The sequence below is a fragment of the Protopterus annectens genome, chromosome 1.part0, assembly GCF_019279795.1.
Source record: "Protopterus annectens isolate FY-2018-M chromosome 1.part0, PAN1.0, whole genome shotgun sequence".
In the NCBI taxonomy this organism is placed as follows: domain Eukaryota; kingdom Metazoa; phylum Chordata; order Ceratodontiformes; family Protopteridae; genus Protopterus; species Protopterus annectens.
The window spans coordinates 1,860,900,984-1,860,919,075 of NC_056725.1; the positions used below are offsets into that span (position 1 = coordinate 1,860,900,984).

The 18,092-nt window shown below is 38.4% G+C and overlaps 1 protein-coding gene across 1 annotated transcript in view; it reads right to left on the bottom strand.

Moving 5' to 3' along the window:
• Positions 1 to 17,459, bottom strand: part of EGFLAM (EGF like, fibronectin type III and laminin G domains) — a 1,039,379-nt gene extending 1,021,920 nt beyond the window's left edge. The window contains exon 1 of the mRNA XM_044069897.1: positions 17,363 to 17,459. Coding sequence (XP_043925832.1) covers positions 17,363 to 17,422 — 60 coding nt within the window. The 5' untranslated portion in view covers positions 17,423 to 17,459. The remainder of the gene's footprint in view (positions 1 to 17,362) is intronic.
• Between the last annotated feature and the right edge of the window lie 633 nt (positions 17,460 to 18,092).

Below are 18,092 nucleotides of genomic sequence, written 5' to 3' on the forward strand. Positions count from 1 at the left end.
TTTACACTGTTAGCCTTTCCAAGGACTGGTTGTTGCCATTTGTGTGTGCATGGTAAAGAATAGTGGACTGAGAAAAGAGCCTTGAGGAACACCAGTTTAACGTAGGAGAAAAGAAGATAAAGAAGAAAGACATGTGACATATTTGACATATGTGACATATTGATATCTTTCAGATAGGTAGAGAACCACTGACGAGTTGGTTTGGAAAGGTCTAGACAGGACATTTCATAAGTACAAAATAGTGACTAGATTATGTAAAAGTTATATTCATTATGTCAGAGTCCACAGTTAGTCAAAGATTCATTAATCAAAGAATATCCAGTTAACATCTTATTTACAAATACACTCTACCATGCAGATATGTGGTGCCTGTCCAGTTATACAGATATAGGCTAATAGTTTGTATTAGGCAATCAGTCTGGTATACCATGTAATTCTCACTGCTTGCTCCTTGTATCTATAAAGCCTGGGGAAGACAGTTCAGGAGTGAATTTATGGATGTCTATCTAATCATTAAGGCTGACTTTAAGGAGGGATGGGGAGTTATCTATCTATCTTGCCAACAGATGCTCTTAATATTACAACCGAGGGTCCTTTGGAAGAGAACGCTATCCTGTCAACAGATTCTATTAATATTATAGTATGGGATACGGTCTTAGAGTGGGTATTAGTGGTTTTATGAATATGTTAGAGGTTGAACAAGACTGGATCATTTATAGCTTTGTATGCCAATTAGAGTTTGCTTTGTAGGAGGCTATAAGAAGTGGAGTAAAATGACTGGGCTTTTAGACTCTGTAATTTAAGGAACTCATGGTGTAGATTTCCTTGACTAGTAAACAATGTGTTTTTTCAAGCTGGGCAATATATTTGGGTAGACAGATGTCAAATGGGAAATGGGGCATTGCATTTTATTATGGGCCTGATAAAGGATGGGTAAAGAGAAACAATAACTTTCCTGGAGTTTAAAGATGTAACTTTAGCAATTAGATGGGCTATGTAGACAGATTTCTAATAACATCCGATACCTGATGGTCAAAGAAGAGATCATATTCGATAAATGTGCCTAAATCCCAATCATAGTTTTGACTTTGAGTGGGGTATCATTTACGTGGTAAGTGCATGTGTTCCTGTTTCCTGGAGAGTAGAATACTGCATTTTTTATTGATCTTGAATCCGTGTTCTTGATACCACTGATTTTGAGGAACAAAACCTCTTGCAGGATATAATTGTCAGCAGGATAGTTAATAAGAGTGCTGAGCTTGTAGTCATCTGCAAACATAGACAGAGACCCTTGACATCAGCTTGGTCATCATAAAGAAGAGTGGACCTAATATAACACCCTGTGGGATGCCACCGGTGACAAGCCTTTTAAAAGAAAGTGTGCCATCAGCCCTACGTGGGCTCTCTCTGTAAGCTAATTTGCTCTCCAATAGATTACATAGGGGTTAGTATTCAACCACGAGTTTATCAATAATAGACTGTGGGATGATATCAAAGGCCTCAGCTAGAGGCATTGCAGCTTAAACATTTTCCAGAGCCACAGTGACCCTCTCAAAGAAGTGTACCAGATTCATTAGGCAGGATTTGCCTTTCTTAATGTCAAATTCATTCTGGTCAGGGGATTGTTGGCTGCCAATATTATTATTTATGAGGTCCGTAATAACTCTTTTCATTTCTCTGTTTTATTACTAATAAGACAGATTGGCTATAGTTCCCAGGGTCAGTGGGAGGACTGCCTTTGGTCAGTAGCAACAATATGGCTGTGTTCCAGATGTTGGCCATGTACCCAATGATGAGACTAAAATTAAGTATTTTAAATGGGAAGAGATGAGGTAGTGTTTAGTGTTGATTAGGAGATGGCCTTGCATGCTGTTATAACCCATGGAGCTAGTGTTTTTTGATTTTGAAGGTGGCACTCAGGACCTTTTGAGGGATGATTTTAAGGGGGGAGTATGGGGTTGAGTAGTGATGGAAAAACCAGGTTGGGATTAGTTTGGGAAAGTTGGAACTGAGTTTATCTGCCAGTATATTAGCAATGTCACCCCAGCTAAAGTAGAAGGTAGTGTTAGAGATCAGCTCTGTGAAGTGCTAAATTTAAGTAAGATTCCTAACATACTTAAAAAGGAGTTATGGTTATCTTTGCAAGTGGTGGTAATATTAAGTTCATACTTGGCTTTGTAGGTTTTGATGTTATGCCTGAATTCTTTGCAGACATTTTAAGGCTAATTATAGCATGAGGAGATCTGAGTTATCCCTTAGTACCTCAAGTTTTTTGTGTTTTCTTTTGTTGTAAGGTTTATTAATATTGAGTTTCCACCCCAGATGCTTGCGCTTACATTTTTCATCTTACTTCTGATGGAAGGGGCATTTTCTTTGGTGTAATGCAATAAACACATGTAGAGGATACAATAAATGTTGTTGTTGTGTATTTCGGCTTTTCCCGGTTAGGGGTCGCCACAGTGGAACTCCGGTCTGCTAATGATTGGCAGTAGATTTTTACGTGCCGAGTTGCCAGCTCTGACTCACAACCTTCAACGAAGGTACGCCCATTCACGCATGTCTCCACACAGAAGACGCTCTAGCTGAGAATCAAACAGGATAACGTCTTACTGTGAGGCGACAACGCTACCACAGCACCACCACCGCAGATGTAGAGGATACAATAAATGGGACAGTTAAATAGAGATGTACAACTATTTTGCTAAAGAGAAAAAGCAAGCATTAAAACGGCTTTCTACACTATGAACTAGTTCCATGTGTTTTATCTTGTTACTGTGTTATATTTGTTTTACTGTCTTTCATTTAAATTTGCTCACTAACATGAGACAGCAGCTTGTTTTTTTCTACAAAGTAGTATATTGAGACAAAATCTGGTGCCTTTCATTTTTATCAGTATGTAAGACTAAACAATTGGATAGACCCCCTCACCGTAAGGATTCTAGTCACCTCACTGTATGTCAGAAAACAGTGTTTTTTATTTGCTTGATTCTTTGTCAATAAACTGGGACATTTTATTACCTTTATCAGAGCTCTATCCTCCCTTCTTCAGTTGGCATGAAAGCTCAGAAGGGCTTAGAAAACAGACTACTGATTGCCTCTGTGATGCCCCTGCACTGGCCTAGTAATCAAGGCGCCTCAATCCTCACCACTAGCACCAGTGAAGGAAGTACACATTGGGAGGATGAGAAGTACACACACAATAAAGTACAATTTCCCTTAAGACACACAGAGATCACAGTCAGTCTGGGGCTGGTTTCTCCCTCTCTCTCCAGATCCCCAATAAGACTCCCCACTGGCACAGCTACAGGGTTAAGATCTCAGCCAAATGGTCAAGCCAAAATCTCCAGCACCCTGTCTGTCCAATCAGTGCTTTGTGTCCCTGCCCACATAGCTGACACATGCACTTTGAGAATTGATTTATATACAAACACGCACACACTCCTGGGAAAGGCTGTCACATGTTTACTAGCTATGCCCCCTTCTGCCCAGACTAAAAGGTAGTTATCACTGCCACCAACTAGCTTTTATCAGCTACTATAAGGCCCTTGCCAAAGGGTGACCAATCCTACTGTGTGATGTTACTATTATCCAAATGGTAAGTGTGACCAAGACTTTCAAGGCTATTGTAGCGGCCTATACAGTGTCATCAAATACATATGCAAGTACCCTAAGAGCTTAGATATCTCTAAACAAGCCAGCCATAATTAAAATGTTTAAATATATTTAATAATAATTAATAAAAGAACAAGACAATATTTAATAACTCAGCACAGTGACTACAGAGTTCAGAATCACAGAAAATATTTTAAAACAACATTGCAGGACAATCTCAAATAAATACAGAAAACATCTACACTAATCTTTACTATATTACTATCTATATCTAAAAGATACAGTTCCCTACTTACTTACTATTAGCAAGGCAGAAGTGCTGAAGATGGATGCTTCCAGGTCCAAATACAAATACAAACTGCTCAGTTTCTGAGAGAGTTCCCAAATTAGTATCAAAACATTACTGCTGGGTCAGCTGGATGACATCACTATTTGTCACCTGCCTTCAGTTCCCAGGCTAACAGATACCAACAGAATTTTTAGCATCTTTGTGTGAGAAGTACATATCTCTCAGAAGTTTGCCTAGAACTGGAAATCGTAAAACAGTTAAACACTTTTACATTTTAAACCTAGCAATTATTTTTTATTTCAAGAACAGAAATAAACTCCTAGCTCTAGACATCTTGTCGTCTTGCTACCTTGAAACTAACACTTTTAACTTATTTTCTTGAAGTTTTGCAAGTTAACTCTGTATGTCCAACTTCTACCATTAATATAGTTTATATACATTTCTGTTCTTTTCTGGTAGGGTACACTGTGGTTACATTCTTGAAGCTCAAGTACATAACATACAGTTCAACACACATCTCTGCACCAGTAGTTTAATACACACATAACATATAGTTCTCTTACATTTATAAGACAAGCCTATGGATCATATTAATATTCACAAATGACATATGATTATTTACAAAATTCCAGATAGCTGGGCTGGCAGCCTCACACCCTCCTCTGTCAGTTTGAGCTTTCAGTTGCCTGAGTGTATGGATAGTGTCCTTAAGCTTTGATAGCTGGCCAGCTGTTATATCCTAGATAGGATATAAACCCATATAGTTTGGGTTACAGCACCAGTGATCTATTCAAACATCTACTGTTATGGTGAGGTTACTTAAATAACTTTGTTTTACCTTTATACCCTTAACATTGTTCTGATATAACAAACCTTTGATTTAACATTATGATGTGAATTTGTTTTTAAATTCAAATATTTCTTCATTTCTGCTTTACTTCAGGTTATAGAAAAATGGTCTACTGGACCAGTTTACCTATTCTGTAGTCAGTTTGACTCTAAACAAACTTAACTAAATTGAAGCTCCTTTGCTCATTAATAATGGTGCTTAAGCAAGCCTGAATGCTAAGTGTCAGAAGGAATTGTACAATAATCACCCAACTTCATAGAGTAAAAACTAGGAATTAGAGAAATTAAGGTTAGAGAAGTGGCTAGACAAAAGGAAATAGTAAATAATAAGAAGGTGTAAGGAGCTGGTGGATGCTAGAGAAGTAAAAGCAAGGGAGTAGCGTGAAAGAGGGTAAGGGTGAGGGTGTTGCAAACCATAGCTCTCTCTCTCTCTCTTTATATATATATATATATATATATATATATATATATATATATATAAAGTTCATATTACAAGGAAAAAGAAATTAGGGGGGAAAAGTTAATCCATGTCCCTGAAATACCTGCAGGATGCTTAGGAAGTTTGATGAAAGAGATGTTTTGCTTTGAAGGAATTTCAGTGCTGCAAGTATATGAGCATTTCACTGAAATTGTCTCTGTTATACAAATTGTTCAGACAAGGGCAAGATATTTTTAAGAGATGGTGACAAGACCTTAGCTGGGATTAATAGCCAAGTGATATCCTGTTGTGAAGTGATAATACTTGGGAGACCACTTTGCAGGAAAGTGTACAGCTTAAAAGACATGCATTATATCATGTGTCTGATTCCCCATGCCATTCACACGGCCACTAATTAGCACTATGTGGCTATTGTCCACGAATCCCAGCTGTTATCTAAAGCTTTGGATATGTACAGAGCAAGTGAAATTATAATTACTCAGTTAAAGGAATTAACTGAAGGAATGGATGTGGGTAGAATAAAATGTGAGTCAAGCAATTAAGCAAATGAAATATAAAGTGAAAATAAGCAATACAAGTTATTGTGGTATGAAAGATTGTCATGGGATGCCCAGGAGGAATGGGAAAGATGACCTTCAAAATATGCTAAGTCTGGCTATAAGTAATAGTGGACAATTCCATCATTCAATAAGTTCTGTAGAAAAATGTAGCAGAGAAAATTATTTTGCAAAGATTTTAACAAAGCAAACTAAAAGTGTTTAGAAGAATGTGTATGTTATGGAGGTAAAACACAAGGAGATGGTTGTACTGTTAAAATGGAAGAATAAGATGCAGACAAATCAGAGTAAAGCAAAGTGTTTATTGTAATGTAGACACTGATGAAGACAGTAACATATTGTAAAAGAAATGCATTTAAAGTAAGATGAAAGGTACTGAAAGCAAAGAAGTGGGCACATTATTGATTTATCAATAAGTAAAGCCACTGGGAGAAAAGCTATTGGCACACAAATATAAATCTAAAAAGTAAAATGCCCATCAAGGTGGCTCTGCTCTATGGCAGGAGTCTAAACAACAAATGTACGTCAATACTAAGTATATTTTAGCATTCATTTATATATTTTTCACTATTTATATTATGCCTATATACTCTTAGCAAGGCGCATGCATTAGCACATGTACTCATTGGTATCAAGTCAGATGTATTTTTATATATATATATATATATATATATATATATATATATATATATATATATTTTTTTTTTTTTTTTTTTTATAGATATATTTTATATATTTTTCTATGCATGTTTTAACAGAATTATTAGCTTGGTTAAGGAATGTGTGATATATGATATTCTTATTGCATTATTTAGTTTTATATATTTTTTTTATTCTGCATTGGCAACTGTGTTTCTCTTTAATTAACAGTTCATCATGTGACTGTTTCAAGTATTTAAGGAAGTGTGGGATTTCAACAGTTGTCTGATGAAGGGGTTGATCCCTGAAAGCGCTAACCTGTGTACTGTTTGTACTGTTCTACTTAAATAAATCTCCTAGCTGTGGTACTGTTGGTGTTTCTTTACGTTTGTAGTTCCTTATTCTCCACTGACAGTTTTGTGCCTAGAGAGGACTCTTGTGCATCCACTAAACAACAAATGGTCTGATCTTGAGGCCCTGCTACATTTGTACCACATGAAATGTGTGTTATAGAAACTTGGTTTTAAGTACAGAAAACACTCCCTCCATTTTAGTGTTTTGCACCAATCATGCCATTTGGTGCAGTGGAGAATACATATTTTTAGGGACCACATCCTTTCTAGACAGATCCCTAGAAATCAAGAATCTGAACTGACTGAGAACCAAATAACACTAAACAGGACCAAATGTTAGAAACAGCATGTTACAGGACCCTTCCATTATCCAAGAAGGACATGTTAGGTTCCTAAATATACCGTATGAACTCCAAACCAACAGGAATTCTATTATCCTAGGTGACTTAAACTATGTGATGATAAAATGGGATACATATATCTCAACTGTAGGTCATACCTGTAAATTGATCTCATAAACAAAATTCCCCTGGATCAAATAGTTAAGGCACCCACTACAGGGCAAAATATTCTTGGTGTGGTCCTTACCAGCATAGCATTGATATCAGCTATCAACCTCATATTCCTTTCTCCAGTTAAACAAGATCACAGAATGGAAACATTTTAATTCAAAATCTCTAAACAATTTGTTTCAAACATAATCTAGTTCAGATACTTCAGAGGTACAAACATTGTGCAATTCTATGATGAGGTCTCAGAATTCAGATTTAACTGTATTACCCAAGATACTGATACAAAAAGTGGGTACGCAAAAATCTCTATGTGCACTTTGACAAATGTATTGACCTGGCAGACCCTATCAGATCAAAGCAAAATGGGAAGTTTAAAGGTAAACCAACCTGGTGGTCCACTTGTATAAATAAAATATATATAAAAAAGCATCTTAAATTGTGTAGCAAAACAAAAAAAAAACTCAGGTTAAAGTTAACTTTAAAAAGTTATTAAAGTAACTAAAAACTTCATCAGGAATATGATGACATCCCATTAACTTAGACTGGCACTTGGAGCTAAAGATAATTACAAATCCTTCTTTAGTTACATTAGGAAACTAAAGAATAACACACAATGTTGCTTAGAACTTATCCAAGATAGCACTACCTACTCAGATCCAGTAGAGATAGCCAACATGTTAGAAAACAAATTTAGTGCGAATTGCACTCCAGGAACAACTACGCAAAGCACACACATCCTACAGATTCTCAAACCTTCATTGTAACCAAAGAACATTAGCTAAAGGTACTGTCCAAAATGAAAAATGCATCATCCACTAGGCCTGATAAAATAACCATTTGCCAGATAAACAGTGCAAAACACACCCTAGTGGACCCACTCATGCAGCTATCTAACCTGAGCTTAGCCAATAGTTTTGTCACTGAAGTATGGATCACAGTTGTTGGAATGCCAGTTTACAAAGGTAGACTCACCATTGACCCTGGAAACTCCAGACCCTGACTAGTACCATCTGCAAAGCTGTGGAATGTATCATAACTGACCTCATTAGTGATGATATCAAAAAATCTTGTAAATGTGATCCCCAGTAGTTTAGCTTTATTAAGGGTAGATTATGTCTTATGAATCTGATCAATTTCTTTGAGAGAAAAACACAGGGTTTGGACAGTTGAAATGCTGTCTATATAGCATACCTTGACCTATTTAAGACTTTTTGCTCCAAACTAAATACTAACAGAATAATCTAAAAACATTTCAATTTTGTCCACTTGAGAGAGTTCAAGGTGATTCTATGAGTTAATAGGATCACAGATTCATAGGCGAATATTAGGCTAACTGCCCTGAAGGACTACTTTAAGCTTAGCCAATAACCTGATGATAGAATCAAGCCCTGTACTTTGTATCTATGAGGTGAAGACCTTAACCATTATGCCAAAGCCAGCCCATGGGTGAAACTGAATTAAATATTTATTTGATTAATCCTAAGGTTTACCTCAGCTGTTTTAGCTGGATTGTCTGAGGATATGGATTTCTAAGCATTGTTTACGTCTTTTATGTTAAACAAAGGAACTCTGTTTACTAGTCAGTAAAAATGTTTTGCTGCTTTCTTCATGAGCATTATTTCCGTCTGACTGGTTAGCTTTGACAGCTAACACCTCAACATATTGTTTGAATATACTTTTTATAATTGGGACTAAATTAAAATGATTTGGGACAGAAATTACACAGTCATTAGAAAATACGTTGATTTTTGAAGTAAATGCTTATGTTGTCATCCCTGTATGTCAAATATACTGCTTATATTACTCAGCAATGCCTGTATAACAAGTAGAAATAAAAAGAGAGGTCACATTCCTAATTTTTTCCACTTTACATATTAAAAGGAGTGGAGAAAGAATTGTTAGCACAAACAGAGACAATATGATATTGCTTAACTTGTAAATTCAGAAATAAAATAGAAATAAATTAGTGACTGATGATTCCATAGGTTGGCAAGAGATGCAGTAGGTGGACTGGACACTCTGAATTGGCCATAATTGTGAGTGTGCATGTGAGTGTATAGTGTGTAGTGTAGATGAACTACCACAGCAGGGGTAGCAACCCTGTGGTGTAACCCTTGGCTCTACATGACTGTCACTGTTGAAGTAACACCCTGACCCCATGTGCAAAAATGGGAAAAAGTGCTTGTGGATGGATGGGTTCCATCGTTTGGCACATGGATTTTACACTGCCAAGGCTGGATAAAGGTATGGTGACAGTGAACTGTCTCTCATGGGCCAGGATTGCCAACATTGTAAGGGCCCTTAGGGCCCTTAAACCAAACAAATATATGAATGGCACGGTGGTGACCCATGGTGGAGTAAAGGAAATGGCACACAAAACTCTTCATGATATTGAGAGATGGACATGACAGAAACATGTTACAAATGTAGGAAAGATGCTAGTAGAGAGCAGAATCCTTCCATCACCAAAAATGAACATCAGGTATAAAGAAAAATGATTGGCTTTAACAACTGGCTAAACACCTGGTGTCATTCTCAAGGATCCAGTATGTGTCAGCATAGGATGAGGTACTAAACAACTGTACTTGCTTTTCCAAGGATGGTTTGCACCTCTTATTCCAGGATTTCTGCAGACTAGTAGGATCTTATGCTCCCCTTTTCTGCTTTTTTTCAGACTGAGCCCACCTGGTGGGTCTCCAAACCTAATTTCCAAGGCAAATCAACAACTGAACAGTAACACAATAACTCTATTTAATGCAGTTGAAAGAAAAAACTGCTGGATCTAACAAAAACTGTTGGTATATCTTTACTTTTTAGAGACCACATTACCTCAAGACAAATACCTAGAAACCCTCAAGTGGAAATGGTAGAGATTCAAATTATGCTAAACAAGGTGTTATAAGAGATCTTGGGACACAGGATGACAGCAACCTCTCCTTCGACCACCACATTGCCACTGTGTTGAGAAAGTCCTTTTATGTGGCACATCTCATTACCAAGGGTTTTGCAACCAGGAAGAAAGAGGTCATCATCTCTCTCTACTCTTCCCTTATTAGGCCAGTCATTGAGTATAATGCCCCATTTGGCATGTGCCTCACTAGACACATGCAGCAGCTGGAAAGGCCACAAAATTACCTCACAAAGATGATCTTAGGCCTTAAACACATGTCCTTCATGGACAGACTCAAAAAAACTCCAGCTATTCTCTGTCTCATATCGTCTACTAAGAGGTGATCTCTGCTTGACTTACAAAGCCATGTCTGACCCAACTTTGTTAGAAATGCTACATCTAAAGAAATCCCAAATCAACAGAACATGCTGGAGGGACAGGTTCCTCACCCAGAGACTGCTCATGCTCTGGAATAGACTTCCCATACATGTCAAGCAGAGCACCTTACTGCCACTCTTCAAGAGAAATCTTGATGAGTGGATGGGAAAGAAAAAGTTCACCCCAGGGATCAATCCAGTGGCTCTACTTGATAGAGGCACTGGGAACTAACATCAAGCGGCACTATGCCAGGGCACTTCTATGGGCTAAGCTTGTACACAGTAAATATATATATATATATATATATATATATATATATATATATATATATATATATATATATATATATATATATCTGCATATCTTAAAACTGTTCATTGGAGGCAGGCAGGACCTCAATAAAACTCTGTTCTGAACTGATTTTGGAGTAAAAGTAAAATAAATTACTTTTTCATCTTATATAACAGCATCCTCTTATCTATGTGCATTCAGTGATGCAGAAACAGATACAGAGGGATGGGCAGTGTCCATATCCTAACATAAGGCTGCCATGTCCCACACTGACTAACACAGAGTGACTATTTATATAGTAAGAAATGTTCTAAACTGCAAAAGTGGGGAGTGACCATAGACATATGATTTAGTAGTATTTAGATGATAACCTCATGCCATCAAATGCTTAAACAAAGAGACCTTTGTCTGCATTTTCTGCCTCCATCTTACCTGTATGTGTCTCCATTAAAATCTTGAATTATTTGACAAGAAAGGAGAGCACAGTATCTATAGGTTGTACGATTGTTTTAGTGTACAAATGCTGGGGTTCCTATTATATGATCGAAGATGCATTCTTTCGAATGCGTCTTGATCGAACATGAAGATACAAAATGCCATATAAGTGATTTCTTTCCCTGTGAAATATATTGTTTGGCCACCTCCGTTACTTTGCCGTTTTCGTCACTGTAGTGCAATCTCAGAGTTGGTATATTTAAGTAGGGTTTTTTTTTTCTTTTGTGGAACAGCGATTTATTTTCCCCTTGGGAAAAAAAAATCACTGTTCTAAGTGTTTGGGATTGTAAGCTTTTGCTTACATGGTGTCGATAAATCAACATTCGCTTTTTTAAGCATTTGCTGATTTAATGTTGTTTGTCTTTTCGGCTTTTCCCGGTTAGGGGTCGCCACAGCGGAACTCCAGTCTGCTAATGATTGGCAGTCAATTTTTATGGTGCCAAGTTGCCAGCTCGACACCCAACCTTCAGCGAAGGCATGCCCATCGTTCGCTGATTTAATATAGACCCCAAATGCTGCAGGAGCATATTTCAGTGTCTGAAACTAGAGAGTGTTGATAAGAAATTCAGTACTTGACCATGTTTTTCTCTGTTTGCACAGAATAACTGCAGCTATAGCTTGAAAGAACTTTGTGAGTTCATTGGATAAGACAGAGAGCTGCTGTTAACTTCCTGATAAGACCACTTCAGGCTTCTCTAGGTTATGTGTTAGCTGTTTACAATCTATACCACTGAGTTTTAATAGTAACTATTTTTAAGTAACAACGTTTTCACCATGAATAATAATAATAATAATAATGACAATATTATTGTAGTACATGGAATGTGGTGATTATGATCCAATATTTGGAAAAAAACAAATCAATTAAGAATTTATATAACTAGAGACACTATCTTAACTATAGCTATTATATTATATTAACTATAGCTATCTTAACTTAGGTATTAAGTGAGATCCTGGCAAAATGTCAAGCCCCCATAAACTCTGAGAACACTGCTGTCTATGCAGAACTGTTCACAGAAACCCTGTACAAGCATGTTAATAGCTGCATAGAGGCAACTGTACCCACCAGGAAGAAGTACAGAGCTAACTCAAAAAACAAGCCACCGTGGTGGAATCACAAAAGAAGCAGGCTGTATAACAGGATAAAGAAAATCATGGCAAACATTAGGAGGTGCAGCACCCAGCAGGATAAAAGCACTCTCATCAAACTAAACAAACAACTCAGAGAACAAATAAAGTCTGCCAAAGCCAAATTTGAGGTAAGGTTGGCCTCCCAGGCCAAGGAAATCCACAAGGATTTTTTTAGCTATGTCTGCAACCTCAAAGGCAGTATGCAATTGTCTGCAGAGCTCATTGTAAATGCAGCAACCTATACTGAGCCAGAAGACATAGCAAACCTCCTGGCTGATAGTCAGCTCCAACTTTACCCCTCTCTCCCCCTCAACCTTCCCTCAGGAAATATCATCAAGTATAACTCCCCTACTATCACTAGGGAACAGGTCCTCAATGCTCTCTCTAAGACCAAGAACACTGCATCAATCAGTCCAGATAATATCCCAGGATGCCTTCTAAATAGCATCAATCATGACCTATCAGGGCCTCTATTTAACTGTAGCCTCCAAACAGGTTTTTTGCCTCATGAATGAAGGCAACAGTCATCCCTCTGGACAAAGGTGGGCTTTCTACAGACCCTAGAAACTACAGACCCATAAGTCTCACTAGTCATATGTAAAGCCATGGAAAGAATTATCATGGATATGATCAACAGAGATATAGTAAACCTCCAGACACTGGACCCAACCCAATTTGATTTTGTCAATGACAGATCATGCCTACTCAACCTGTTAGACTTCTTTGAGAAGGTCACCAAAGCAATGAATGAGAGAAAAAATTGCTCGCACTGCCTACCTTGACCTGGCCAAGGCATTTGACACAATACCCCACTCGGGCATTGTTGACAAACTCAAGAGGTTAGCTACAAACCCATACGTCACCCAGTGGATAGCCAACTGGTTCACAGACAGGACCCAGGAAATTAGAATTGGGGAGGCCACCTCTACTAAGAGGCCAGTCACAAGTGGAGTCATTCTGAGATCATCCCTTTGACTGCTCCTTTTTGGCATTTACTTCACAGAAGTCAAGGCCAATGTCAGTAGTCTCTGGCTGACTAAATTTGCAGATGATTACAAATTAGGAACTGTCATTGAATCTTACGCTGACACAAATGCTCTCCAAAAACGGCTGACACAGACAAACAACTTGTATCAGAGCCATGGACTAAATCTAAATGACAAGAAATGCATAATAGTATCCTTTGGGAAGTCATCCTCCCTGGTAACTATTAAATTGACAACACACCCCTTAGAGTTGACCCAGTAGTCAGGGACTTAGGGACACACATAGATAGTAATCCAGCCTTTGACCATCATGTGTCTACATTGTTGAGGAAATCATTCTATATTGCGCAACTTATAAACAAAGGTATGGCATCTAACTCCAAGGAAGTCATTGTTCCACTGTATGAGGCATTCATCAGACCTATCATCCAGTACATTACCCCCTTTGGTAAGTACCTAGACAGGCATATCCAACAACTGGAATGTCCACAGAGGTTTCTCACTAAAAGAACACAGGGTGTAAGCAAAATGTCTTATGCAGACTGCCTCAAGGCCCTGTCCCTGTATTCTGTTTCCTACAGGCTTTTGAGGGGAGAACTATGACTGGCATACAGGGCATTGTTAGACCCCACTCTGATTGTTAGACCCCACTCTGATGGACCTTCTGCATATCCTCAAAACAAAGAGCACCAGAATTACCCATTCTAAAGACTTAAAACTTGCCTGTGATATAAATAGGACCTGCTGGAGAGATAGGTATATATCCCAAAGGCTACTGTATCTATGGAACAGGCTCCCCATACATTTGATGCACAGTTCCACTCGAACCAAATTCAAGTGCAACTTGGATAATTGGATGGGAAACTGAAAATTCATCCCTGGTTTGGCACCTATATCTCTAATGGACACAGATAACCTATAAATGGTTCATCTCCCAGGCCCATGCTTACACTTATCAAGGGTATCAGAACTTGCCAGAGATTTGGGATGCATGGCTAGGCTTAAAAAGGCCCTTGCGGTCGTTAGCCTAATAAACACATATGAACCTATGAACCTATATTAACAAATAATAAGCACCCTCTGCTTCAGTTGTTAAGAGTTGGTATCATGCTAAGCAGTAAAACACTGCCAGCACTGACCAGCAAATAAAAGGAGCAGAATAAAAAAAACAGACAGGTTTCTGCCTGCTGTCTGTGCCAGTGATGTGTCCCTCACTTTGTTAACATGACAGAATCTCTTACACTGTCTTCCTGACAGCTCTTGCTAAGCGCTTTATGGATGTGAAAGCTGGCAAAATGCTTAGTGTTCATTTTTTTTCTTTAACTAGTAGTACATGGAGCAGATAAAGCTCCATGCATTACAAGGAATTACGATTGGGTCTCTGTTCATAACCCTTTATTATGTGCTCTTGATACGGATGCCAAGATTCACTTCTCATGCTTCTCTCACAAGCTGAATTTCCTGGCATCCATGACTTGAACACATAACCATAGGATCATAGGAGGTTACTAGGCTAATGGCCCTGGGGCCCTTACAAGCCTAGCCAAGAGCCTATCCTCAAAAAAGAAACCTCAGTCAGCACCTGTCACTACTGTCAATGAAGGACACTGGTGCAACCCCTGAGACAAATTTGTGGTTTCCCATCCACTCATCAAGGCTGCGCTTAAAGAGGGACAGCGACATACTCTGTTTGACGTGTATGGGGAGTCTATTCCAGAGATGGGGCAGCCTCTGGGAGACAAATCCTTCTCTCCAGCAGGTATTGTTAATGTTGCATATTAGCTTTAGGCTTTTTTCTCAAGTAATGTGCAAGGACTTAGACATATGGATATGGAGCATCTCTAGTAGGACAGGGTTTGAGATTGTCTTGTAGGCCAGACACACATCACCTCTAAGCAATTTGTATGATACCAAGTACAGTGATAGTGATTTGAGCCTGTCCACATAGGACAACTGTTGGAGACCATGGATTCTTTTGTGAGGTATTTCTTTGGCCTTTCCAGCTAGTGCAGGTGTTTGAAGAGGTACATACCAAATGGGGCGTTGTACTCAATTATTGGCCTAATGAGGGAGGAGTACAGAGACATAATCTCCTTTTTTCTGGATGCAATCCCTTTACTTATGAGATGAAAAAAGTAAAAAGCTTTTCTTACCACTGCCGCTACATGATGGTCAAATGTGAGACTGTTGTCAACCTGTGTACCCAGGTCTCTCACCACAGGTTGCATGCTTAGGGGGTTGCCGTGGATGTGGTAATCAGTAGGGGCCATGTTTTTGCTGAATGGTATGATAATACATTTTTTTTTGCATTTAACATAAGACCATGTTACTGTGAGACCCTCTTGTAGTATGTTAACATCATTTGGGGAGTCAATGGCAGCATCCAACTTACAGTCATCTGCAAACTTGGTCAGCCACAGGCCTTTTGTCTTTGCCTGGATCTCTGAAAAATAGATGCCAAACAGTAGGGGGTCCCACAACAGATCCCTGGGGAACACCACTAGTGAGGAGTCTGCTGTCAGAGGTGGAGGCACCTATTTTCACCTTGTGGGTCCTATCAGTGAACCAGCTGGTCACCATCTGATGAGACAGGGATTTACACCAAGTTGTGTTAGCTTTTCTATGATGCCTGAGTGGAGGATTGTGTCAAAGGCTTTGGCCAAGTCAAGGTAAGCTGTATGTACTGATTTTCCCTCATCCAGGGCCTTGGTGACAGTTTCAAAAAAGTCAACTAGGTTCAACAGGCAAGATCTGCCCTTGATGAGTCCAAACTGGGTGGGGTCAAGTGCTTGGAAATTGCCTATGACCTTGTTTATGTTTAAATAAGGCAGTTATGATCGGTGATCCACTCATAACCCTCTATATTATATAACTATAACACAATATTAAAATACCACACTATATTAAATACCTGAGCTCCTTAAGTGAGACTCACTATATCACAAAATCACTGGAAAGAGAAATAAATGATCACTGAAAAGAGAAATTAATCGTGTTAAACTCCACATTCTAGATAAGTCAGGTATGACTGTACTACACTTACTAAAATTAATAGACCTACTAAGGTGGACTGGATTCTGACCGCAGTAATAATGTTTATTGTTTCACCAAAGAGCCAAAGTAAATGAGACAATCAGGTAGTGTAACACAAGACACTATCTATTAAGGAGATGGTAAATCGCCAGCTTGTCAAGATGTAAGTCATACATTTGCCACATCTTTAAAACATATGACATATACACCAAGCTATATGAAGCTACAACTGCAGCTGATTTCAGTAGTTCAGACTGCATTATTAAAACAGATATATCCCCTTGACTATTTTTATTTTCAACAGTTATTTTTGGGTTCAGGCACCTAGGCAATGAAGCATTTCCCTGTGGTACATTTGGTTGGGGAAACATGGCTGAAGTGACATTCAGCTGCACAGAAAAATGTCTGATGTGAATTCCCAAGCACACATTGCCATGCCCACAGCTTTAACAGCCAAGTGTATGTGGGCCGAAGAAGTAATGAGTGTTGTACTCACTGTGCAGTACATGTTTATGCAACCACAAAATGTAAAACTGTGCTACAGTACGGAGGAAATCCTGCATGCTACTGTTCCAGTATGCATTTAAGGTAATGATCCCTAGACACTGTGAAGGGGATAATGGTCCACACACATCAATTATAAAGCCACTGCACATAGTGTACTGCATTTTTACTGTCACAGACATGCCCACTGCCCAGCCTGCAGCTGATGCCTGACATACTTTGTGTGTGAATGTCAATTTAGCCATGTATCCCCAACCAAATGTACCACAGGGAAATGTCACGTTGCCTAGGTACCTGAAAAAATAATTCACAAAGAAGAAAAAAAGAGAACAGTGAGACAGTAAACTGTATACATCAAAACCAATAGTAAATATTATTATAATATAACCAAACTAACTCACCTTGAATTCAATTGTGATCTGGAAAGATTGGTAGGAATTTTTCAGTGGTTCTAGGGTCATGTGGGAATAGCCATAGAACTGTGGGTATCTGATGGAAACATCTAAAAGACAAAAATAGTTCTATTAGTGACACTTTTGTAGAAAATATACTTAATCATAAGTGATGAAAAAATAAGTGTTGAACTACTGCAACTGTTCAACTATTACAGGGTGCAGTACAGAACCTGGTTCTTCTCAATGTTTTTATTAATGGAATTGAAAAATGTATGGAACAGTAATATCTATAGCAACACAATGAGGGAATCATAAGTATATGAGCTTCTTAAAAGACAGGTTAAATGTCAGTGTTAAGCCAAAATGATTCACATTGGTCATAAAAGTTCAAATAGCAGGGTACTAAAGGGTATAGAAATTATGATTTACACAATGCAAAAAGGTAAGCTCTGTGGGAAAGAACCAACTGTACTGTCATAGGTTCATAGATTAGTACTAAGCTAATTGCCCTTGTGAGCCATTTTAAACCTAGCCAGTTATCCCTTGTGAGACTCACACCCTGCACCTTGTGTTTGTAAGGCAAGTACCTTAACCATTAGGCCACCCTCCCAACTCTGTCAATGAAAAAAGGGGCACTGGGAAGAAGTGAATGTGAAAACAGAATGAGTAATTTAACAAAGAAAATGAATACTGCTATTGTAATAACTCTGGATTACTTACATATGAAGTCCACAAC